This window comes from Hypanus sabinus, chromosome 23, assembly GCF_030144855.1.
Source record: "Hypanus sabinus isolate sHypSab1 chromosome 23, sHypSab1.hap1, whole genome shotgun sequence".
Taxonomy (NCBI): Eukaryota; Metazoa; Chordata; class Chondrichthyes; order Myliobatiformes; family Dasyatidae; genus Hypanus; species Hypanus sabinus.
The window spans coordinates 42,358,873-42,384,383 of record NC_082728.1 but is presented as its reverse complement, the minus strand read 5'-3'; the positions used below and the strand labels follow the sequence as shown (position 1 = coordinate 42,384,383).

The 25,511-nt window shown below is 40.4% G+C and overlaps 1 protein-coding gene across 3 annotated transcripts in view; it reads left to right on the top strand.

Annotated features, from left to right (window-relative positions):
* Window positions 1-25,511, top strand: part of dnah9 (dynein, axonemal, heavy chain 9) — a 527,557-nt gene that overhangs the window by 475,159 nt on the left and 26,887 nt on the right. For all 3 annotated transcript variants that reach the window (XM_059948782.1, XM_059948781.1, XM_059948783.1), the window contains one exon: window positions 1,774-2,163. In XM_059948782.1, coding sequence (XP_059804765.1) covers window positions 1,774-2,163 — 390 coding nt within the window. The remainder of the gene's footprint in view (window positions 1-1,773; window positions 2,164-25,511) is intronic.

Below are 25,511 nucleotides of genomic sequence, written 5' to 3'. Positions count from 1 at the left end.
TAGCCTGCAAAGCATAAATAATTAAAAACAGTAAACAAAACCAAAATAAATTTTAAAAAGGAAACTTCATTTCTACTTTGTTTTCCTAACCCCAGTATTGCAATCTCTATTGACAACAATGGAGTCACAGATTCTGCATCAGTTTTGAGATTTAAGAAGTGGTTGTCCCCAGCTTTAACTCTAAGGAGTCTTAGCAAGCTGAAATCTCCACTAATGGAGTCCACATGGAATCCAGCAGTAGTACATGCTCATAGATTATTTTCGGTACATTGCGGGCTTCAGTATTTGGTAACACATGCTCATAAGTCTCAGACTTGCTGCCGTTTAAATGTTAAAGGCTGATGCCACATTTAGGAGCTATCATTTACCAACAATATTGAGGCCTAATAATCACTTAGCTGCTTTTGGACTCTAACCGGCACGTGAACATTGTTTTGTTCTGTCCAGCTAGAGTGTTTAAGTGTCCTGTTTATGAGGCAACTCCACACTTGACCCCATACTAAGAGAGACAGAATGAAATGTCAGTATTTGGAGAATGTATAGACTGAATTGTAGGACAGCAAAGCAGTTTTTAATTAGCAGCTGATCAAGTCTTCTGTGATAGACTATCACTCAAAGAGAAATGTATCTGCCTGTCGCTTGGATCCAGGGCATTCCACTGAATGACACAGGAGCATTAGATTCTGTAAAACAAATTCGACAATTTACTCTTGCAGAACCAGTCATCTATATTGTGGCTGATGATTACAAAAGATCCACTTTCCTCCACTATCCACATAATCCTTGATTCCCTTAATCAATCTGTTTTAAAGAACTCAGTAAATGAACTTATGTAAGGTTTGAGATCTCCAATAAAAATATCTTGCTTTGATTGAAAAAATAATCTTCTTTTCTTCAAAGTAAATGGATGCACCTTGTTCTTAGAATGTGATCTATTGTATCAGATTCCTCAGCAAGAAAATAGTCCCTGCATTGTCATTATGAAGCATTGTAAGAATCTTCAGAGTTTCCATGAGGTTGGACCTCATTCTTTTAAGTTCTGGAAACTATGGGCTTAATTGATTTAACCCCTTATATGGCAAGCCTGCCATACTAAAAACTGGTTTGGTGGCTCTTCTTTGCACTCTCTATGGGAAGTATACTCTTGTTTACTTCATAACAAGCTTGTATACAATGTCCAGATGTGGCCTCATAAGGGACCCATGTAATGCAGTGATGCAGAAGTAACATAACAAGTATACTAATGGATTACTGAAGGATCATTTCAAGCCTCCAGATTATTTTAATTTGAACAAGTATTACTTCTTTTTAAATGACAGCATCCCAGCAGAAGTAAGTTCTCAAACCTCAGTTTCACTGGACCCATGTGTTTAATGATGAAACGGAAGCTCACAACACACACCAAATGATGTTAATAATTACATACCATGTGTGTTTTCTTTTCCTACAATGCAATGAGATATTGTACATCATACAAAGATTATTACTTTTTCTTTCTGTTCAATACCACAAGGAGAAGACTTCACCTTGCTCTCCTCCAGGTACAGCATTTAAGGTTAATTAGCAGGATTTTATAGTACACAGTTTGGTCAGGCAGTCAAAACAAATTTCTGAGTTGTTAATAAAATATAAAAAAAATAAACATCATTGAAATTCATGAGTCAAACTTCAAGACAAATAAAGTGCACATCAGTGAGATCCTAAGATGATATATTGAGCAAATACTATCACCGATGTACTATATTTCTTCCTAACTTTGTTTATTTTTCCTAGGGTGAACTGACTATGACTAGTGACATGGAGAATTTGCAGAATGCTATCTTCTTTGACCAAGTACCAGATTCTTGGAATAAACGAGCCTACCCATCAATGGCTGGGCTAGCCAACTGGTTTGTTGACCTCCTTTGTCGTATTAAGGAACTGGAAACATGGACATCTGACTTTGCCCTCCCTTCTGCAGTATGGCTTGCCGGCTTTTTCAATCCACAATCTTTCCTCACAGCCATAATGCAGTCTATGGCACGGAAGAATGAGTGGCCTTTAGACAAGATGTGTCTTCAGTGTGATGTTACCAAGAAAAACCGTGAGGATTGTAGCAGTCCCCCTCGTGAAGGTGCCTATGTCTATGGCCTGTTTATGGAGGGAGCCCGTTGGGACTCACAGGTACTCAGCGGAATTTATCTCTATGGTTCTAATTAAGTTTAAAAATTGTCATTATTTTTCTCAAATGTTTATTAACTATGCTGGTATTATTTGGTAGTTCAGACCATTTAACTAAAGCAACTGGGTTATCTTTTCACATTTGCACAGGTTAATTGAGTACACAGAAACTATAAAAGGAATAGATTTAAAAGTAACAACATTGCTTCTGGGCTTTTTAGTATACGAAAATTCAAGGGAACCAGGGATTATGGGTACTCCTTGAAGTGTTTGAATTGTTTCTTTGTGCTGTTTGGCACTATTGCAATGCATATCACATCATTCTTTCCAAAATGCTCAGTTCTATTCATACTGTTGTGATAAAGCTAGTCCTCAGTATTTATTATCATGCATATCTTTTACCAATTTACTACTGGAGATAAACAAGCAAAATATATTGAAAATCTTGCAGAAGTCAGCAAACAAATTTAGTATACTATCTATCTATTGAGTTCCAACTCAACCCCCAACCTGACTCCACTGTTAAGTTATAGGTCACAAATTTAACTGGAGCAATAATATAATAACTAATGCTATAAGAATAGAATAGAGTCTGGGTATCCTGCAGTGACTAACTTCTGTATTGAAGATACCTTTTGTATCAGCAACAAAGCACAAATCTGGGGTTGTGATGGAGTTGTTACCACTTTCCTGATAGAGTGAAGCTCCAATAATACTGATAGCTTAATTCCATTTGCAGCAAGGCAGCCCAATTGATTTCTATTTTATGCACCATCTCCTTTAAAACTCAGCAAGATATCTTTGTCGGCACCCGCCAAACCTTCGGCCTTGGCCATCTAAAGGAATGTAATGTAAGGGCAATGTAAGTAAAAATGCATAGCCTTCAAGTCCACACAGAAATTAATCCCTAAGAGCAGTGTGGATATTAAGCATGCATATGGACTGTGGTGGTTCAATAATATGGCTGATTTTACATTTCAAAGGGAAATCAGTGATGGGAAATAAATTCCTATTCTACTAGTAACACTTAGATTTGGAAGACAAAGGCTACTTATGTTGCATTTTAAGCTTAGTTTTCCTGGGCAGTTGTAGAATGAATATCTATTTCGATAATGATAATTTATTAACTGGCAAGTTTAATGCAACATTTGTACATGTAATACAAAGCTGACTTTTCAGACATGTTCATTGCAGTGTGAATAATGAATTAATGAAGGCTTCTTTTTGACGGACAAAGTAGTTGACGTGATTTCAGGTTTTCATCCATGAGATGTATTATGTAGATCATAATCTGCTCTGGACACTTTTTGAATAGAGGGAGTTCAATCAATGAATATGTCAGTTTGATTTTTGCCTTGAATGATGGGATATGGTTAATTAGTAATTTAATCTAATGAAGGATCATCATGGTAATCATAATATGATAGAATTTTATCTTAAGTTTGAGAGTGACACAGAAATCAAAGTAGAGTTCATAGTAAATTTGTAATCAAAGTGAATATGAGGGGTGACTGAACTTTCATGGCCTAAGGTAGAAGGAGTCAATTTTAGAAAACTTAGCACATTTATTTTTCCTACATTTAGACACTTAGTCCAGCGGTCATAGAAGTTGGCATCATGGACCTCCAGAAATGGTCCACAGCATGGGGTGATTGATAGGTTTGTGACCTAAGGTAGAAGGAGACAAGTTATTAACTTCAAACTTTCTGCATTTTCACTCAGAGCTGAACTGCACATACATGTAATGAGAGCTCTATATCTCATCTCCTTCTACCTTAGGCCACAAACTTATCAATCACCCTTGCTGTAGACCACCTGGAGGTCGAAGATGCTCTCTTGGAAATTAAATGCTCAAAATTAGTTTTGCTGATATTGTCAAAGTAATGCAGAACACTTAGAACCAAAACCATTGTTGATGTTTTCGAAAAGGAGTCCATTTCAGCATATGTGGCTGAATTGAAGAGATTGTCTGAGAAATGTTAGTTCAGTAATGCGCTTAACAAGGTACAGAAGATCATTTAGTTTCTGGAATCCTAAAAGAAAGCTTTCAAAAATAACACCTAATTGAAGCGAAACTTACATTCAAGAGAGCAGGTGAAATCTCCATTTCAATGGAAACTGCAGACAGAGATGCAATTGAGTGGCAGTCAGGAATTAAAATAAGCATGAACAAAATTGCAATGTCTAAACAGACACCAGCCTAGCTGGACCAAGGAAGGAAACGTCAATTGTTTTGCTGAAGGGTCTTGGCCTGAAACGTCAATTGTACTCTTTTCCATTAATGCAGCCTGACCTGCTGAGTTCCTCCAGCGTTTTATGTGTGTGTTATGGTTGGCTGGACCAATTCTGTACTGCTGTGGCAGGGGCACACCTTCACCAGACCAATGCAGGTTTAAAGGTGAACTTCAAGAAAATGCAGCAAAGTAGTAGGCATATAAAGAGCATGTTAGACAGACAAAAATAAATGGACAAAAATGAACAGAGAAGCAAATAGCCAAAAAGTCAAGTTACAATTTCAAAAGGAGCATGCTATTGATGAAAAATCTCATAATAATGAGTGACAAAGGACTAGCTAGCCTTCAAATTCACAATGTGAAAACTAGCAATATAAAGGCAATATGGCTTACACCAGAAGTGAATGTGAGATTAGTTAAAATGGAATTAGACACTAGTTCAGCTGTTTCAGTCATTCTGCAAAATGAGTTGGAATGGCATTTCAAATGTACTAAGCTGAAGCCTGCAGATATCTAACTAAGAACTTATACTGGAGAGAAGAGACCTGTGGGACATTCACGACAGTGAAATGCACAACCAACAAGGTACATTGAGCTTGTATGTTGTAAAAACAGGAGGGCCAGCATTGTGGAGATGAAAGTGACTGAGGCAACTACAACTTAAGAAGAATGCCATCCACTTATTTGCATGTCTCATTCCCTGCAATGAAGCCAACTGAAAGTGAATTTAAAAAAGTACTGGATGATGCCACAACTGTCTCCATGAACCATTGCCCAACAGGGGACAAACAGGAGTTGGTGCCAACCTCTGACCTCTAGTTGGAAAGCATATCGAACCAAGGAAGGACCGTGTTGCTCAGAGAAAGTGTAAAAGTGATGAAGACTTTGGTCTGACTGCAACAGTTTTTGTAGGTAACATATCTGAGAAAGCCTCTGATATGTTAATCAGTCAGTTACTTGTGAACTGTGGCTTGGTTTTAAGCTGGAAGGAGCTTCAGGAAAGTTGCAAGCATGCAGTTTGTCAATGTAATGATCCAGAATCTACTCTGCATACATTAAGGTTATTTTATGAACTTCAACTGGGAGATAAAAATCTGCATCTAAACACCAAATCTCAGTTAGATGAATGGAAGGCCAAAGTGACAGAAGTCAATGGAGATACAAAAACAGAGGATGCATCAGATGATGTTGTGAATGAGTAAACCAGGCGGAGAGCTCAGATTGTAAACAAGATTGACCAACAAGATTCATTCCTTGTTCTTGACTCCTAAAAGAGCCTTGGATTTAAAAATCAAAATCCACCACCGGCATAGTCAGCAGTTTAAAATTTGTTATAATTGAAGAGAAAGGGGGGGGGATGTTTAAGGCAAAGCAAAAGAGAGAAGAACCTCCTCTGTCATCAGAGAGGAAAATTCTGGCTTTAAATATTGGATGGAAATCAATATTTGCAGTTAAAAAGAGAAACAGCTGTGGAAATATTGGTTGCAATCTATTTGGTCCTAACCTATTCAGTTACAATCTATTATGGTCACACAGCCATCTATTTCGGTACTTGGTGAAAGTAGTGGTTGCACTATCTATTTGGTTGTAATCTGTTTGGTTGCAATCCATTTGCTTATTGGAGTAACCTATATGGTTGCAATCTGTTTGGTTCCTGGAGCAATCTATTTGCTATTTGGTTGCAATCTATTAATATTTCAAGATCTCCATCAAAGTAGTAAAAAATACATACAAATTAAGATTGAATCAAAACAGTGGCCAAAGTGATGAAATACTAAGTCCAAGGTTTTCTTAAATGTTAAGAGTGAGCCCGCATTTACCACTTCATCTGGCAGTTCATTCCACACTCCCACCACTCTCTGCATGAAGAAGCTTCCCCCTAATGTTCCCTTTAGACTTTTTCCCCTTCACCCATGTCCTCTGTTTTTTTTTCTCCCCTTCACCCATGTCCTCTGTTTTTTTTTCTCCCCTAGCTTCAGTGAAGCCTGCTTGCATTCACTCTATCTATAGCACAGCCAAGAAGGGACAAAAGGCCTGTTTTGTGCTGTAATGTTCTATGGTTCTATGGTTCTAAGAACTCTTACCAGAAAAAATACATCTCTTCCAGATAAAATCAATGAAATGTCCAGACAAGAAAATACCCAGTATTGTTAAGTTTACTCAGAATAAGAAGGAATGCATTAAACTCCGGGAAATTATTGCTACTGATTTCAAGAAGATCCCGTGTGTTTGTTTTGATCAACTGTGCGATTGTAAGAGTTAATGAGGCAAGTAAAGTCTTTTAGTTGTTGAAAGAAACTTCAAACTTGGAATAAACTACAAAAACAGCATGAAAAAGACAGTAAAAAAATCTAAAGATCAAATCTTTTACATGAACTGAACAAGCAGAAGAACAATGTGGTAATTCAATCAATGTGCAATGTATGGAGTTTCAAAACAAACTGAAGTGAAATGGAAAGTGCAGCCACGACTTCAAGAGGGCGGTCCCGCTAGTGACACTTCAAGTGATGCTGCTAGTGTTGCAACTGCTGGTGCTCTGCCTTGGGATGCAACTGCTTCTGAAGCTCTGCCCAAGGAATTATAGCACACATTGAACATTCTCTGTTTATAACACCACCGTCCAAATGGAAATTACAGCCTATGTCAGACAGTCCTCCAAGACAGTGACATCTGATCTCCGAGGAATTACAGGATAGACATGACATGGACTCTACAAAGGAGCCCAAAGACTCAAGTGGGAATGACAATGATGGAGCAATAAGATTGACAGCTGTGTCACAGCTTGCTTCAATGCAGTTTAAAGTTCAAAGTAAATGTTATTATCAGAGTACGTGTATGTCACCACGTAAACCTCAAGATTCTTTAACCTGTGGGCATACTCAACTAATCTCCATGATCCTTTCCCTTCTCCAGCTCTGTACCACTTTCGCCAATCACCTTTCCAGCTCTTAGTTCATCCCACCCCCTCCAGTCTTCTCCTATCATTTCGCATTTCCCCCTCCCCCCACTACTTTCAAATCTCTTAGTATCTGTCTCTTCAGTTAGTCCTGACGAAGGGTCTCGGCCCGAAACGTTGACAGTGCTTCTCCTTATAAATGCTGCCTGGCCCATTGTATTCCACCAGCATTTTGTGTGTGTTGTTTATACTTAAAATGCCGGATTTTAGATGTTGCAGAAAGGACAGGGGAGGAGGCAAAAGAGGTGGGGCTGTGGCGCTGTTGATCTCTGATAGTGTCACGGCTGCAGAAAAGGTGGACGTCATGGAGGGATTGTCTACGGAGTCTCTGTGGGTGGAGATTAGGAATAGCAAGTCAAGTCAAGTCACTTTTATTGTCAATAACTCTACTGAGTGTTTTTTTATAGGCCACCCAATAGTAACAGGGATATGGAGGAGCAGATAGGGAAACAGATCCTGGAAAGGTGAAGTAATAACAGAGTTTTAATTTCATATGTATCGATTGGCATCTCCCTAGAGCGAGGGGTTTAGATGGGGTGGAGTTTGTTAGGTGTGTTCAGGAACGTTTCTGGACACAACATGTAGATAAGCCAACAAGAGTAGAGACTGTACTTGATATGGTATTGGGAAATGAACTTGGTCAGGTGTCAGATCCCTCAGTGGGAGAGCATTTTAGAGACAGTGATCAGTAGTATTGGAGAGAGATAGGAACAGACAAGCTAGAACAGAGTTTAATTGGAGTAAGGGGAATTATGAGGCTATCAGGCAGGAACTTGGAAGCTTAAATTGGGAACACATGTTCTCAGGGAAAGGTATGGAAGAAATGTGGCGAAAGTTCATGCGATATTTGTATGGAGTTCTGCCTAGGTGCGTTCCAATGAGACAGGGAAATTATGGTAGGGTACAGGACTGTGGTGTACAAAAAGTGTAGTAAATCTAGTCAAGAAGAAAAGGAAAGCTTACAAAAGGTTCAGAGAGCTCAGTAATGTTAGAGATCTAGAAGATTATAAGGCTAACAGGAAGGAACTTTAGAAGGAAATTAGGAGAGCCAGATGGGACCATGAGAAGGCCTTGGCGGGCAGAATTAAGGAAAACCCCAAGGCATTCTACAAGTACGTGAAGAGCAAGAGGATAAGACGTGAAAGAATAGGACCTATCAAGTGTGACTGTGGGTAAGTGTGTATGGAACTGGAGGAAATAGCAGAGGTACTTAATGAATATTTTACTTCAGTATTCACTATGGAAAAGGATCTTGGTGATTGTAATGATGACTTACAGTGGACTGAAAAGCTTGAGCATGTAGATATTAAGAAGGAGGATGTGCTGGAGCTTTTGGAAAGCATCAAGTTGGATAAGTCGCCAGGACTGGATGAGATGTACCCCCAGGCTACTGTGGGAGGCGAGGGAGGAGATTGCTGAGCCTCTGGCGATGATCTTTGCATCATCAATGGAGATGGGAGAGGTTCCGGAGGATTCGAGGGTTGATGATGATGTTCCTTAATTCAAGAAAGGGAGTAGAGATAGCCCAGGAAATTATAGACCATAATACAATTACAGCACTGAAACAGGCCTTCTCGGCCCTCCTAGTCTGTGCCGAATGCTTACTCTCACCTAATCCCACTGACCCGCACTCAGCCCATAACCCTCCATTCCTTTCCTGTCTATATACCTATCCAATTTTGCTTTAAATGACAATACCGACCTGCTTCTACCACTTCTACTGGAAGCTCATTCAACACAGCTACCACTCACCGAGTAAAGAAGTTCCCCCTCATGTTACCCTTAAACTTTTGCCCCTTAAGTCTCAACTCATGTCCTCTTGTTTGAATCTCCCCTACTCTCAATGGAAAAAGCCTATCTATGTCAACTCTACCTATCCCCCTCATAATTTTAAATACCTCTACCAGTGGGTCTTACCTCAGTAATTGGTAAGTTGATTGAAAAGATCCTGAGAGGCAGAATTTATGAACATTTGGAGAGGTATAATATGATTAGGAATAGTCAGCATGACTTTGTCAACGGCAGGTCGTACCTGAAGAGCCTGATTGAATTTTTTGAGGATGTGACTAAACACATTGATGAAGGGAGAGCAGTAGATGTAGTGTATATGGATTTCAGCAAGGCATTTGATAAAGTATCCCATGCAAGGCTTATTGAGAAAGTAAGGAGGCATGGGATCCAAGGGGACATTACTTTGTGGACTAGAACTGGCTTGCCCACAGAAGGCAAAGAGTGGTTGTAGATGGGTCATATTCTGCATGGAGGTCGGTCACGAGTGGAGTGCCTCAGGGATCTGTTCTGGGATCCTTACTCTTCGTGATTTTTATAAATGACTTGGAGTAGGAAGTGGAGGGATGGATTAGTAAGTTTGCTGATGACACAAAGGTTGGAGGTGTGGAGGGTTGTAGATAGTGTGGAGGGCTGTCAGAGGTTACTGCAGGACATTGATAGAATGCAGAACTGGGCTGAGAAGTGGCAGATGGAGTTCAACCCATATAAGTGTGCAGTGGTTCATTTGGTAGGTCAAATATGATGGCAGGATATGGTGTTAATGATAAGACTCTTGGCAGTGTGGAGGATCAGAGGGATCTTGGGGTCTGAGTCCATAGGATGCTCAAAGCAGCTGCGCAGGTTGACCCTGTAGTTAAGAAGGCATACGGTGTATTGGCCTTCATCAATTGTGGAATTGAATTTAGGAGCCGAGAGGTAGTGTTGTAGCTATTTAGGACTCTGGTCAGAACCCACTTGGAGTACTGTGCTCATTTCTGGTCACCTCACTACAGGAAGGATGTGGAAACCATAGAAAGGGTGCAGAGGAGATTTACAAGAATGTTGCCTGGATTGGGGAGCATGTCTTATGAAGACAGGTTGAGTGAACTCGGCTTCTTCTCCTTGGAGCAACGGAGGATGAGAGGTGACCTTATAGAGGTGTATAAGACGATGAGAGGCATTGATCATTTTGATAGTCAGAGGCTTTTTCCCAGGGCTGAAATGGCTGCCAGAAGAGAGCACAGGTTTAAAGTGCTTGGCGGTAGGTACAGAGGAGATGTCAGGGCAAGTTTTTTACTCAGGGAGTGGTGAGTGCGTGGAATGGGCTGCCAGCATCGGTGGTGGAGGCGGATACAATAGGGTCTTTTAAGAGACTTCTGAATAGGTACATGGAGTTTAGAATAATAGGGGATTATGGGTAACCCTAGTAATTTCTAATGTAGAGACATGTTCGACACAGCTTTGTGGACCAACGGGCCTGTATTATGCTGTAGATTTTCTATGATTCTATGGAATAGCAGCTATAGCAGGAGCAATGAAAGATCAAGTAGAGCATAGAAGACAAAAAGATGTTTTGACCAGTGACCAGTTTGCATTTGGGATTGATTAGTAATAGCATATTAAAAGAAGGCAGGGGCAAGCACAGTGGCCATTGGCGCCACAACTATCATCAGAAAAGACATAGTCAGAGTGGTGATCTTGAAGCGTTAGCTCTTTGAGGCTTCATAAAAGAGAGGATTTACTCTGAGAAAGCAGAGGAAAGGAAACCTCTTTTTTTTCCTCTTCTCTTCTTTATATCTGCTCAACTAGGGCATTAGTAATTAGGCAGGATAGTGATATGGTCTTCTTGTGAGATGTGGGAAAGCATGGATACTTCCAATGTTCCTAAAGACTACAACTTCGAGAAGAGCATCCAAATGCAGCTTCTAGCAAACTGTGTTAAGGAGTTAGAGTTGGAAATGGATAAACTCAGGATCATTTGAGAGGCTGAGAAGGTGATCGATAGGACCAATGGAGAAGTAGTTACACCCAAAGTGCAGGACACAGGAAAATGGATGATAGTCAGGAAGGGGAAAGAAGTCAATGAGCCAGTGCAGAGTATCCCTGTGGCCATCCCCGCAAATAGGGTATCACTTTGGATACTAGTGGGAGGGGGGAGTGATGACCTAACAGAGGAAAGTCACAGTGGTCGGGTCTTTGTCGTTGAGTCTGCCTCTGTGACTCAGAAGAGAAGTGGGGAGAAGAGTCATGCTGTGATGATTAGGGGATCTGTTAGTTAGAGAAATGGACAGGAGGTTCTATGAGAGTGAATGAGGCTCCCGGATGGTATGTTGCCTCCTGGGTGCCAAGGTCCAGGGTATCTCAAATCGACTCCTCAGCATTCTTAAATGGAAGGGTGAACAGTCAGAAATCATGGTCCATGTAGGTACCAATGACATGGGTAGGACGAGTGACAAGGTTCTCCATAGGGAGTTAGGTGCTAGGTAAAGGGCAGGACCTCCAGGGTTCTGATCTCATAATTGCTACCAATGCCATATGCTAGTGAGGCCAGAACTAGGAAGATTATACCATTTTATATAGAAACAGAAAACCTACAGCACAATACAGGCTGATGGAGGATGGGAGGTGTACAAGATGATGAGAGGCATTGATTGTGTGGATAGTCAGAGGCTTATTCCCAGGGCTGAAATGGCGAGCATGAAAGAACTCAGTTTTAAGGTGCTTGGAAGTAGGTACAGAGGAGATATCAGGGTAAGTTTTTTTTTAATGCAGAGACTGGTGAGTGTGTGGAATGGGCTGCCAGCAACGGTGGTGGAGGCAGATATGATAGGGTCTTTTAAGAGACTTTTGGATAGGTACATGGAGCTTAGAATGTGGCTATGTATTTTGTGTAGGAGGGAGGGCACAAGAATTTTGGATCATTGGGCTCTCTTCCAGGGAAGCTGGGACCTATACAGAATGGACAGTTTGCTCCTGAACTTGAGGGGGACTAATATCCAAGCAGGAAGGGATTTTAATGCTGCACGGTAGGTTTTAAGCTAGAGTTGCAGGGGGATAAGAACCAGAGTGCCAAAAAGTTAGTGGAGAGGTTGTGGAAGCAGAAGTCTGTAAGAAATCAAACAAAGTTAGAAATCAAAAGGTTGAGCATGGTGCTACTGGTGACCTGAGCTGCCTGTATTTCAATGCAAGAAATATTGTAGTCGGTGGATGATAGTGCTGAAGATGAGGTAGCTGGTTTACGTGTAGTAAGGAAAGGCTGGTGTTAGGGCAGAAATGCAATCAACGGGATGAATTTCAATCCAGGATGAGGTGGACAAAATCGAAAGAGGTTGAATACAGGACTGAAGATGTTGTAGCTGAATGCACAGGGTATATGGAATAAAGTAGATGAACTTGTACAGTTGCAGATTGGCAGGGATGATGTTGCAGGTATTACTGAATCATGGCTGAAAGATCATAGGTAGGAGCTTAATATCCAAGGATACACATTGTTTCAAAAGATGGGCAAGGAAACAGAAAGGGCCGCATAGCTTTGTGAGTAAATTATCAGAAAGAGCTGACATAGAATCAGAAGGTGTTGAATCATTGTGGATAGAGCTAAGAAACTGCAAGGATATAATGATGCTGATGGGGGTTGTTTGCAGACCCCCCCAAACAGTAGTAAGGATGTGAACTACAAATTACAATGGGAGATTAAAAAATGCATGCTAAGATGGCAATGTTACAATAGTCATGGTGGACTTTAATATGCGGGTTGGTGCTGGATTATAGGAAGGGTAAATTCTAGAGTGCCTACAAGATGGCCTTTTAGAGTAGCTCATGTTTGAACCCTCGGGAGGATCAGCTATTCTGGATTGGGTGATGTGCAATGAACCAGAATTGATTAGAAACCTTATATGAAAGAACCCCTAGGGGAGTGTGATCATAATATGGTTGAATTCACCTTGCAATTTGAGAACGAGAAGCTAAAGTCAGATATATCAGTATTACAGAGGCATAAGAGCAGTGTTGGCCAGAATTGATCGGAAAAGAACACTGGCAGGGATGATAGCAGAGCAGCAATGGCTGGAATTTCTGGAAGCAATTCAAAAGGCACATATATAAATATCCCAAAGAGAAAGAATGCTTCAAAAGGAAAGGTGACACAACCATGGCAAACAAGAGAAGTCAAAATCAATATAGAAGCCAAAGAGAGGACATAATAACAGAACAAAATTTAGTGGGGAGTTAGAGGACTGGGAAGCTGTTAAAAACCAACAAAAGACAGCTAAAAAATCATTAAGAAGGTAAAAATGGAATATAAAGTAAACTTGCCAATAATATTAAAGAAGGTACCAAAAGTTGTTTCAGATACGTAAAGTGTAAAAGAGTGGATATCAGACCACTGGAAAAAGATACTGAAGATGTAGTAATGCGGTACAACATAATGGCAGATGAACTGAACAAGTACTTAGAACCATAGAACATTACAGCACAAAACAGGCCTTTTGGCCCTTCTTGGCTGTGCTGAACCATTTTTCAGCCTAGTCCCACTGACCAGCACCTGGCCCATATCCCTCCATACACGTCTCATCCATGTACTTGTCCAAGTTTTTTTTTAAATGTTAAGAGTGAGCCCGCATTTACCACTTCATCTGGCAGCTCATTCCACACTCCCACCAGTCTCTGCGTGAAGAAGCTCCCCCTAATGTTCCCTTTAGACTTTTCCCCCTTCACCCATGTCCTCTGGTTTTTTTCTCCCCTAGCCTCAGTGAAGGCTGCTTGCATTTACTCTATCTATACCCATTATAATTTTATATACCTGATGCACCATCAATAACTCTCCCTGAGACGTAAGGCGAGATATCGGCTTTTATTGACTGGAAGAAGGAACCAGGAGTGAGTGTCTATCATACAATGTCTTGGAGACTGAGGCCGAGCGTCTGGCCTCAGATCTCCTTTATACAGGGGCCTGTGGGAGGAGCCACAGGAGCAGTCAGCAGGGGGCGTGTCCCGACAGGCACATAGTTCACCACAATACCTCTATCAAGTCTCCCCTCATTCTTCTACGCTTCAGGGAATAAAGTCCTAACCTATTCAACCTTTCTCTGTAACTCAGTTTCTCAAGTCCCGACAACATCCTTGTAAACCTTCTCTGTACTCTTTCAACCATATTAATATCCTTCCTGTATTTCGGTGACCAAAACTGCACACAGTACTCCTAATTCGGCCTCACCAATGCCTTATACAACCTCACCATGACATTCCAACTCTTATACTCAACACTTTGATTTATAAAGGCCAATGTACCAAAAGCTCTCTTCATTACCTTATCTACCTGTGACACCATTTTTAGGAATTTTGTATCTGTATTCCTAGATCCCTCTGTTCTACTGCATTCCTCAGTGCCCTACCATTTACCTTGTATGTTCTGCCTTGGTTTTCCCTTCCAAAGTGCATTACCTCACACTTGTCTGTATCAAACTCCATCTGCTATTTTTCAGCCCATTTTTCCAGCTGGTTCAGATCCCTCTGCAAGCTTTGAAAATCTTCCTCACTGTCCACTACACCTCCAATCTTTGTATCATCAGCGAATTTGCTGATCCAATTTACCATATTATCATCCAGATCATTGATACAGACGACAAATAATGGACCCAGCACTGATCCCTGTGGCACACCACTAGTCACAGGCCTCCGCTCAGAGAAGCAATCCTCCACTACCATTCTCTGACTTCTCCCATTGAGCCAATGTCTAAATCAGTTTACTACCTCTCCATGTAAACCTAGTGACTGGATCTTCCTAACTAACCTCCCATGCGGGACCTTGTCAAAGCCCTTGTCAAAGTCCATGTAGTCAACATCCACTGCCTTCCCTTCATGCACTTTCCTTGTAACCTCCTCAAAAAAACTCTAATAGATTTTTTAAACATGACCTACCACACATAAAGCCATGTTGACTCGCCCTAATAAGTCCCTGTCTATCTAAGTACTTGTAGGTCCTATCTCTTAGTACTCCTATTTTGGATCAGTCTTCACTGTGGAAGACACTAGCAGTATGGTGGAAGTTCCAGATGTCAGGGGTCATGAAGTGTGTGAAGTTTACATTACCAGACAGAAGATTCTTGGGAGACTGCAAGGTCTGAAATTAAATAAGTGACGTAGTAGAGATGGTGTTTACCCCAGAGTTCTGAAAGTGGTGGCTGAAGAGATCATAAAGGCATTCTTTCAAGAATCATAGATTCTGGAATGGTTCCAAAAGATTGCAAACATTGCAAATGTCACCCCACTTTTCAAGAAGGGAGAGAGGCAGAGGAAATGAAACTATAGGCCAGTTAGTCTGGCATCAGTGCTTGGGAAGATGTTGGAGACATTTATTAAGGATGAGGTCTCAGGGTACTTGGAGGCATATGATAAAATAGGTCATAGTCAGCATCGTTTCCTCAAGGGAAAATCTTGTCTAAGAAGTCTGTTGGAATTCTTTGAAGAAATAACAAGCAGGATAGACAAAGGATGTTGTGTACTTGGATTTTCAGAAGGCTTTTGACAAGGTGCCACACATGAGGCTGCTGAACAAGTTACAAGCCCGTGGTGTTACGGGGCATGGATAAAGCAGAGGCTGATTGGGAGGAGGCAAAGAATGGGATAAAGTGAGCCTTTTCTGGCTGGCTGCAAGTGTCTATTGGTGTTTTACATGTTGGGACTGATTCTTTTTATGGTCTATGTCAATGAAAGCTTTATTGCAAAGTTTTCAGACAATATGAAGATAGGTGGAGGGACAGGTAGTTTTGAGGAAGTTGACAGTCTACTGAAGGACTTAGAAAATTAGGAGAATGGGTAAATAAATGGCAGATGGAATACAGTGTCAGAATGTGTATGGACATGCACTTTTTTAGAAGAAATGAAAGGGTTGACTACTTTCTAAATGGAGAGAAAATAGAAAAAACTGAGGCACAAAGGGATTTGGAAGTCCTTGTACAGGATTTCCTAAAGGTTAATTTGCAAATTGAGTCTGTGGTGAGGAAGGCAAATGCAATATTAGCATTCATTACCAGAGGATGGGTCCAGAACAAATCCTGTGAGAGAGTAACATCCAGGAATTTAAAGTTATTGACTCTCTCCAATTCTGATCCTCCAATGAGGACTGGCTCATGGACCTCTGGTTTCCCTCTCCTGAAGACTACAATCAGTTCCTTAATCTTGCTGGCATTGAGTGTGAGATTGTTGTTATGACACCACTCAGTCAAATTTTCAATCTCCCTTCTGGAGGCTAATACGTCACTGCCTTTGATATAGCCCACAACAGTGGCGTCATAAGCAAACTTGAATATAGTGTTGGATCTGTACATTGCCATACAATCATAGGCCTAAAAGTGAGTAGAGCAGGGATCTAAGCACATAGTCCTTTGGATCAGGAGAATGAAGACATGCAGAAGATGAAATGATGTTGTAATTTTGATTATTTTATACAGAATGTTTATACACACTGGGTTTTTCTTTCTTTGAATTTTCATATGTAATATTATAAGTGTGTGATTTAGAATCAAAAGTGGTGCATTGTTGGATCAGTGTTTAATTTTAATTGTCATTTTCTTTGCAGATCAATAATTAATTATCTGCTTGTATTTTAAGTAACCTTTATAGATTTAACAGTTTAATATGCCTCTAGTGGCTATACAAAGTATAATTCTGAAGCTTCCTTGTCTTCCATGAAGTAGCTAGTATTTTCTCTGGTTAACATCTTCACTGCAGTATTGAAGAAGTATTTTGTAATTAGATTATTATTATCTATAGATTAGAATGGATTTTTATTATCTTTACGGTTTAAAAGTAGCTGTTTTGTGCTGAAATCCTCTTTCTCTAAGTCAAGTAGTAAGGTCCCCTGTCATAGTTCTGTTCCTGGTCTCTTTGTTCTAGCAGCTCTTAAGAAACAGATCATGAAGCAAGTTTTGCCTTGTTCCTGGCTTCTCTAAGAACCTTGGATTTAAACATCAACTGTCTTGCCAAATCTTCACAGACTTCTAAAGGAGTAGAAGCACTGCTTGGCTTCTTTGTGGTTGCACTTGCATGTTGATCCCCTGAATTTAATGGAATAATTTAATGTTGCTGACCATTTCCATCTCTGATCACCTGATGAGGACTGACTCATGGATCTCCGGTTTCCTCCACCTGAAGTCAATCACCTCCTTAGTCTTGCCCACATTGAGTGATAGGTTCTTGATGCAGCGCCTTTCATCCAGATTTTCAATCTCCCTCCTATATGCTAATTTGTCACCACCTTTGATCCAGCCAGTGACAGTGGTTTTGTCAGGAACCTAAATATGGCATAGGAGCTGTGCTTAGCCTCACAGTCATACGTGTAAAGCAAGTAGAGCAGGGGCTAAGCACAGAGCCTTGTGATGCACCTGTGCTGATAGAAATTGTGGAGGAGATGTGAACTGACTGGAGTTTGCATGGGAGGAAATCAAGGATCCAATTGCATAAGGAGGTATTGAGGCCAAGGTCTTGAAGCTCATTAATTTGTTTTGAGGAGCTTATTGAATTTAGAATTGTAGTTGGTGAAGAGCATTCTGATGTATATATCTTTTCTGTACAGATGTTCCAGGGTTGAGCTAGAGCCAGTGAAATGGCATCTGCTCTGGACCTGTTGTTCCAGTAGGCAAACTGGAGCAGATCCAAGTTTTGCTTCTCAGGCAGGAGTTGATATATTTTTCATCACCAACCTCTCAAAGCACTTCATCTCAGTGGATGTAAGTGCTACTGGCAACAGTCTTTGAAGCAGGTTACCTTATTCTTCTTGGGTATCAGCATAATTGAAGCCTGCTTGAAGCAGGTGGGTACCTCAAACTGATGAAGTGAGTGGTTAAAGATATTAGTTAACGCTTCAGTCAGTTGATCGGCACAGGTCTTTAGTACTTGGGCAGGTATCCCATCTGGGCCAGGTGATTTCTGTGGCTTCACTCTACTGAAGGATACTCTCACTCTCATATCAGCTTTCAAAACTCAAATCATAGGATCATGGGGGTCTATAGGAATTTGTGGAGGTTCCTCCACGTTTTGATGCTCAGAGCAAGCAGAGAAGGCATTGAGCTCATCTTGGACCAAAGCCTTATTGTCACTTGTATCATTTTGTTTCACTTTGTAAGAGGTAATGTCATTCAAGTCCTGCCACAGCTGTCGAGCACTCTTCAATGATTCAAGTTTGGTCTGGAATTGCTACTTTGCACGTGAGATTGTACCAGGAGCTTTTGTATTTTACTCAGTTACCAGACCTGAATGCCACTGATCTGGCCCTCAGTAGATTGCAGACCTCGTGGTTCATCCATGGCTTCTGACTGGAGAGGACTGAATGATTTTGTGGGGACATACTCACCTGTGACTGTTTTTATACAATCCATGACAACTGTGGTGTACTTATTTAGATACCCTCATGAGCCGTTGAACATAGCCCAGTCCATTGACCTGAAGCAATCCTATAGCCACTCCTCAGCCTCTAGCAAACTCATCTTTGTTGACCCTATCTTTGAAGCCTTGTTCTTTAGGCTCTGCCTGCATACAGGTAGGAGAAGGACAGCCAAGTGATCAGATTTCCCAAAATGTGTTCTAGGTATGAAACAGTAGGCATTCCGAATCATAGAATAGCAGTGGCTGAGTGTGTTGGGACCCCTGGTGCTGCAGGTTATATGCTGGACAGATAAGTAGACAAATATTGTTTTTCAAACAAGCCTGACTGAAGTCTCTGACTATGATATGAAATGTGTCGGTGTAGGCTTGTTTGGTGATGGCAGCATTCAATATCTCGAGTTCCTGATTAGCAATGGCTTTTTGCGGCATGTAAACGGTGGTCAGGATCATGAAGGAGAACTCTTTAGGTAAGTACAACAGTTGGCACTTAATAGTTAGAAAACCTTGTCTGAAAAAGCTGTCCAGTCCAGCCTGTGTATCAAGAAGCCTTACCAATGTACCTGGTGTGCCTGTGGTCATCCCTATCTCTGTGAAAGACAGCAAACAGCAATTCCTCATTTCCCTGCAATACAGCAATCCTACCCTGAGGACCTCAATCTTGTTCTCCAGCAGCTGTATATTTACTAACAAGATGCTGTGTAGATGAACTTTCATCTCTTGGTGTTTCAGTCTGGCTTAGAGGCCACCCCTCCTCCCGCTCTTTTAGCCATGGCGATGTAACTTCACCCACTTAAAAGTGCCGTGGAGGAAATAGGACTAATGGAATTGTCCTGCTTGAGAGTTAAGTTCACCAAGCGCTTCAGAAGATTGTGAAATCGGTAGTTCATTGAGATGGTTCAAAGGTGCTGTGTGTTGCTTAGAGGGAAATTACAGGCAACAGGTTGCAGTGAGCGTAATTTAGAAGAGGTATATGTAGAAGTTTTGTAAGCAGTCTGCAAGATGTTGCCATGGTTCCCTGATGTCAACTTGGGGGAAAAAATTATACATCCAATTAACTGTTACTGCTCAAACACGAGGAATTCTGCAGATGCTGGAAATTCAAGCAACACACACAAAATGCTGGTGGAACACAGCAGGCCAGGCAGCATCTATAAGGAGAAGCACTGTCGACATTTCGGGCCGAGACCCTTCGCCTTATTGATGCTGCCTGGCCTGCTGTGTTCTACCAGCATTTTGAGTGTGTTAACTGTTACTGCTGCTAGATCTAAGTTTGACCACGACCTTGAGTACAGTTTGCACATTGTCTCTTTAGTTTTCCTTAAAATTCTTAGGTACACTCCCACATCACAAAGAAATGCTAGTAGGTTAATTGACTATTGTAAATTACCCTTGAAGAAGATCATTGGAAAAAAGAATCAAAAGAAGAGTTGATGAGCTTTTGTTTAAGAGAATAAATTTCAGGGGTACAGGAAATTAAAGAGGGAATGGGACTAATAGAATTGTCCTCCTTGAAGCAGGCATGGACCATTTGGGCTTTGCAAGAAGTACAGATTGTTTTGAAGGGCAAGTTGGCACAGTAAAAGTTTTGCTAATAAACAAATTAAAAATATTCAAAGTATTCCATAAATCTCAACAAAGTTTGCATTCTGAATATAATATAAATATTGATTCAAATATCATTAACCAAACAGAACTGCATTAAATTCATACAAGGTTGAGCTGGGAGAGCTTTAGTTTTAGCATACTACACCAGAAGGCCATAATGAGATGGATAGAAGATGGAGCATGTAAACAAGTTGTTAAAACATGAAAGCACTTTTCTGCCTGTGTGAAAAGGGATTAACCAAAGTAACAGAAGGAATTTTAATGGTGATTAAAATAATTGCTGTGCTCCTGAACAAATATTTTATACACGCCTCCATTGAAAAAGGCGCAGTAAGTCCATCAAAGATAAAGGAAAAGGGAAAGTATAAGTGAAAGGCACCTAAATAATTAACATTAATAAAGAAAGAGGACTGGAAATGGATGGAGAAAGAAAGAGAGATAAAGAAATTTAGCTGGAAGTTCCTTGTATTATAATTAATGACTGGTCACAAGACACTTTGTGGTATCATTAACTTAGTTTTATGAGAGGGCATTCATTTTGATAGATCTAATAAGAATATTTTGTGCATGTAACCAGCAGGGTACATAAAGGAGAGCCAGTAGATGAATGATCTTTGCATTTTCAAAAGGCATTGGATGAAAGAACAGATGTTGCTACAGAAAATAAGGGCTCATGGTGTTGGTTAATATATTCACAATGATAAAGGAATGAGTAGATGACAGAAAAAAGAGTGAGGATAGTTTTATATCAGTAGCTGCTCTGCATATTTTAATAGATGGACACTTTTACATGATCCCTTGGTGTGAGATTTCTAATTAACTTTTCTCTCAATGCAAATGCTTCCTGACATGCTGAATACTTTCAGGATTTTTTTGTTTTTGTTTAAAAATAATTGGGTCATTTTCAGTTAGGCAGCTTGTTACTAATGAGGTGACACAAAGATCAGCTATTTACAACTTACCTAATGACCTAGAAGTAATGACAGAATGTAACTCTTCTAGCAGTACAAACATGGATTGGAAAATGAGCTGCTGGGAAGATACAAAATTGCTGCAAAGAACTGTACATGGGGCAGGAATATGAAATACCTAGAAATATGAGTTTAGTTATTTTGATATTATGAAGTGGAAACATGTACTTGCAGTTATAAGGAAATTGTAAGTGTTGGTGTGCACAATGATCTAGAGTGCTGATACAGGTAGTTCCCGAGTTACGAACGTCTGACTTACGGACAACTTGGACTTACGAACTGAGAAAGGAGAACGCCGTATGCCATTTTAAGTCGTTGCCGTTGACACTGTGTTGAATGTGTAACTTTGTATTTGGCTTAAGTTTCTCTTAGCAAGATTCGTCCTGACCCCATCCCCCCCCCCCCCACCCGTTCTGGTCGGCTGGTGAGATCAGCGCTGGGCTGGAGAACAGAGGTTCCTGAGTTCGATCCAGTGACAGACTGCTCCCGTGCCGAGTTGATGTTGATCCAGTGACTCCCGTACCATCTGTGCTGGCTGATGTCGAGCTCGCAACGCGACATCGTAAAAAAAACACTGCCACCTCCAGTTTAAATTCCCACATGGAATATTGAAGAGGATCAAATACCCAAACCTAGTACAGCCTCCACTTGTCCCATTTAACCTGACTCAGTGCGGTGGAGCTTAGGACCCGGAGAATTCAGTGCGGTGGTCTTTAGGACCCAGCAGACTTTGGGAGCCGGCGGAGGTCGGGACCCGCTGCCCGCAGTGTTTCTGTTCTGTTGATGGGAAGCGATCGCGATTGAAAATAAAGTGGAAAGAATAAAGGGATCAGAAAGAGGTGATTAGTCATTAGAAAAGCATTAGGCTACAGTCGGTCAACGATCGGAACAATTTTAAAGGATAAAAGATAAAGTAAGAATAATGGAGTATGTGAAAAGCCCTGCCCTGATGAAAGCTACAATTGTTACTAAGCAACGCAGTGGTTTAATTATTGAAATACATATGTTTCTTGTGTTTTATATGTATAAAAAGGTAAAATATATACTATATACTAAGACAAACGTTTGACTAACTGACGCTAAATAATACCAGATATACTTGTTACAACTTACGTACAAATCCGACTTAAAGACGGACTCAGGAACGGAACCAAGGGACTGCCTGTGTATAAAATGCAGAATGTGAATAAGGACCAATAGAAAACCTTGTAACTGTACAAATATTTTTTTAGTGAGAGCATATCTAGAGTTCTTTATGCAATTTTGGTCTCTAGGTCCAGGGAGGACTTAATGTAATTCTCTCATGAGAAGCAATTGAGTTGGATTGTTCAATATTTACCTGAAATTAGATGAATAAAAGATGGCCGCTGTAGAACATAAGATTCTAAGTGGGATTGATAGAATAGATCCCATTTTTTCTGGAAGGAGGCTCTCAAACAATAGAATATAGATAGAAAGTTATGCATCTTTAGTATTTCCTTTCCTTTAACATTGCTAATGCTTAATCTTAAAGTTAAGATTCAAGGCAAATATCAATAATGTTTAAACACCAAGCCTTAAGTGGCTTTGAGGTAAGGAATAAGACTTGATCTAACTGAATGTTCAAGCAGGCTTGAACAGCCATAAGGCCTTCTCTTACATTAGAATTTTAAGGGCTTAAGTCAAAGTCACCATCAAAATCTTAAATAGCAATTAAGTATGGAGCATAAAATAGTGGAGGCAGGAGAAATGTTCTTCTAAATAGTAAGAAACACAGGTTTGCAAAGAAGAATTTTAGACCACATCATGACACATGTAATTGATACCAATTATCAAGGCACTCCTTTTGCTCCTTTCGATAACCATGATTGTTAGTGTGCTAGAGATGCATTCAAAGATAGTTTAAAATGCAATAATTTGAAGTTAGTTTGGCTTCAGAACAGGGCCTCTGGCCAAACTTCAAATCTGATTTAATTTTAACCATTTCTTACAAATCAGACATGATGCACATCAGAATTCTAACCAAGGTTATGGATTTCATCAGATCATTCCCAAAACCAAAATAGAGAGAACTGAGGTTGCCACTCCAAGTGACAGTAAACACGAGTGTTGTTGGCAAACACGATGAAATCTGCAGATGCTGGAAATTCAAGCAACACACACAAAATGCTGGTGGAACGCAGCAGGCCAGGCAGCATCTATAGGGAGAAGCACCGTCGACGTTTCGGGCCGAGACCCTTCGCCTTATTGATGCTGCCTGGCCTGCTGTGTTTTACCAGCATTTTGTGTGTGTCATAAGTATTGTTGGCATTAGTTTGAACATTATATGTTGGTAAGACAAGTAGGCAGAGAAGGTATTTCATTGGTCACCTTAGCTTTCTCTGTAGCCTACTTCTTCAGTTAATGGTTATTCTAGTACAGGGCAGGAGTAGAAAGGCTGGAGTTAGGTAGGCATTGTTGGTGGCGTTCAGCATTGTGCTCTGTAAGGTGGTGACATTCCACACTGACCCTTGAGCTTTATAGTAATTAATATGGCTCACTTTGAAATTTTGTCTGACGTTAACAACCAGTTTGCAGCTTATTAAGTATGAAGGTGACTGCATTCTCCATAGTTTGAATCTGTCAGGGGGATTTGCATTAAGTGAGAGAAGTTTGAAGGATTTTGTTGCTGGTTGGAGCGGATTTGCTTTTTGACGGAGTGCTGGTGCTTTTCAGTCATACCTTATCATCTTTAAGCTTGAAGAACTACATTTGTTTCTCTGTAACTGTATCCACTGATGGAATGATTTTTCACTTGATGTAATCCTGAGCATTTATTTCATATTTAAACAATGCCCATTAAATGTGGAAGACTGCATATTTATAAAACTAAGTGGATGTTACTTGATTTTCCATTCTCATTATCTCTGTATAACATTCAACAACCAAAAATTTTTATTTATTCATTTGGCAGTTTACAGATTAACTCAATTCCTCTGAGGTATGTGCTGTGACATGTGATACTTGGGACCACTTAGCAAACAGCCGGCGCAGCAATAGCAGCACTTCATATAGGATATCAGTTAAATATTCATGTACATTGATGGAGCCTGGAAGTGGATGTTTTTTTTCCAATCACAGCTTAAGACAAATGAGCTTGTTTTGCAAAGAGGTTCCTGGTTTCTGCCCAGGGTATTATTCCCATCTCCAGGTACTACTGAGTTTACCTCTGCAAATACAAATCTGACCTACTATTAGCCAGAAAGTGTTCCGTATAACGAGGGGGCCAGTAGGTGCGGAAATGATTCAGTATACATTCAACAGCAGATGAAGCAGTTCCTGGAAGCAATGTCCTTCCTTTCAGCTTGATTTTGTTTCTTTCCCTGGTCCAGTTTACTCCATTTAACTTACTTAAACAGAAAAATCGTCCAATGTGAGACATCCTGATTAATGACTACATTGCTTAAAACCTGAACATTTGAATGTTTTGCAGAGGCATCAGTAGATTGTATCAGATGGTTTAATTGTAAAAATTGGTCTAAGTAATTATTAGCCTTTTGACACTGCCTATGAAACCACAGTATGTTATGTAAATCTACTTCCAGATAGCATCATATGACATCATTCATTTATTGCTATTTGAAAAACATTTTCATCAATCAGTACCTCATATCCGTATGTCGAGGCATTTTCAAGCTCAGTTAGATGGAAAGGGAAGATCATTTTCACTTTCTCCACATTCATGCAATAATCCCAAAGTCAGATAGGCATTCAGTATGGACAGTTCCCTTTTCCACTCTGACCACCTGAGTACAATATAAACTGACACAAATGTTGGAAGTGTTCAGCCAGAGAGTGGGGTATCCATGTAATTCATTGCCACAGAGGGAGTGTGGACGTCAAGTCATTGACTGTGTTTCAGACTGAGGTTGATGGTTTCTTGGTTGGTAATGGGTTTAAGGAGAAGTCAGGTGTATAGGGTTATAAAAGTTTAGACCTGATTTAATGGTGGAGCTGACATGATGAGCCAAATGACTTAATTCTGCTCCTCTATCTTTTGGTTCTTTCCAATTTTAAGCTGTTTCAATTCGTTAAAATCCAGTTAAATTCAACTTTTTCTTTTTGTGACTTAAGAACATAATAAAGTAATGGTAAGTCATCAGGCCCTTGGAGCCTTTCATAAAAATAATAGGTTATCTATCTCAACATCATTTTAAACACATTCTATCTTTCCTTTGATTCCCTTAATGTCCAGAATGAATACAATGGCCAAGCTTCAGAACTGGCCAGGTAGAGGGTGCCAAAAGATTTTCTCCTAAACAATATACTATACCACCAATCTCTTATTCTCAAACTGTACCTGGCCTTGGACAACTGAGCCAGGGAGACATCATTCTGGCTGCCAGCCTGTCAGACACTTTGAGGATTATGTAAGATTGTATAAGATCCCCCTTCATTCTTCTAAATTATGAA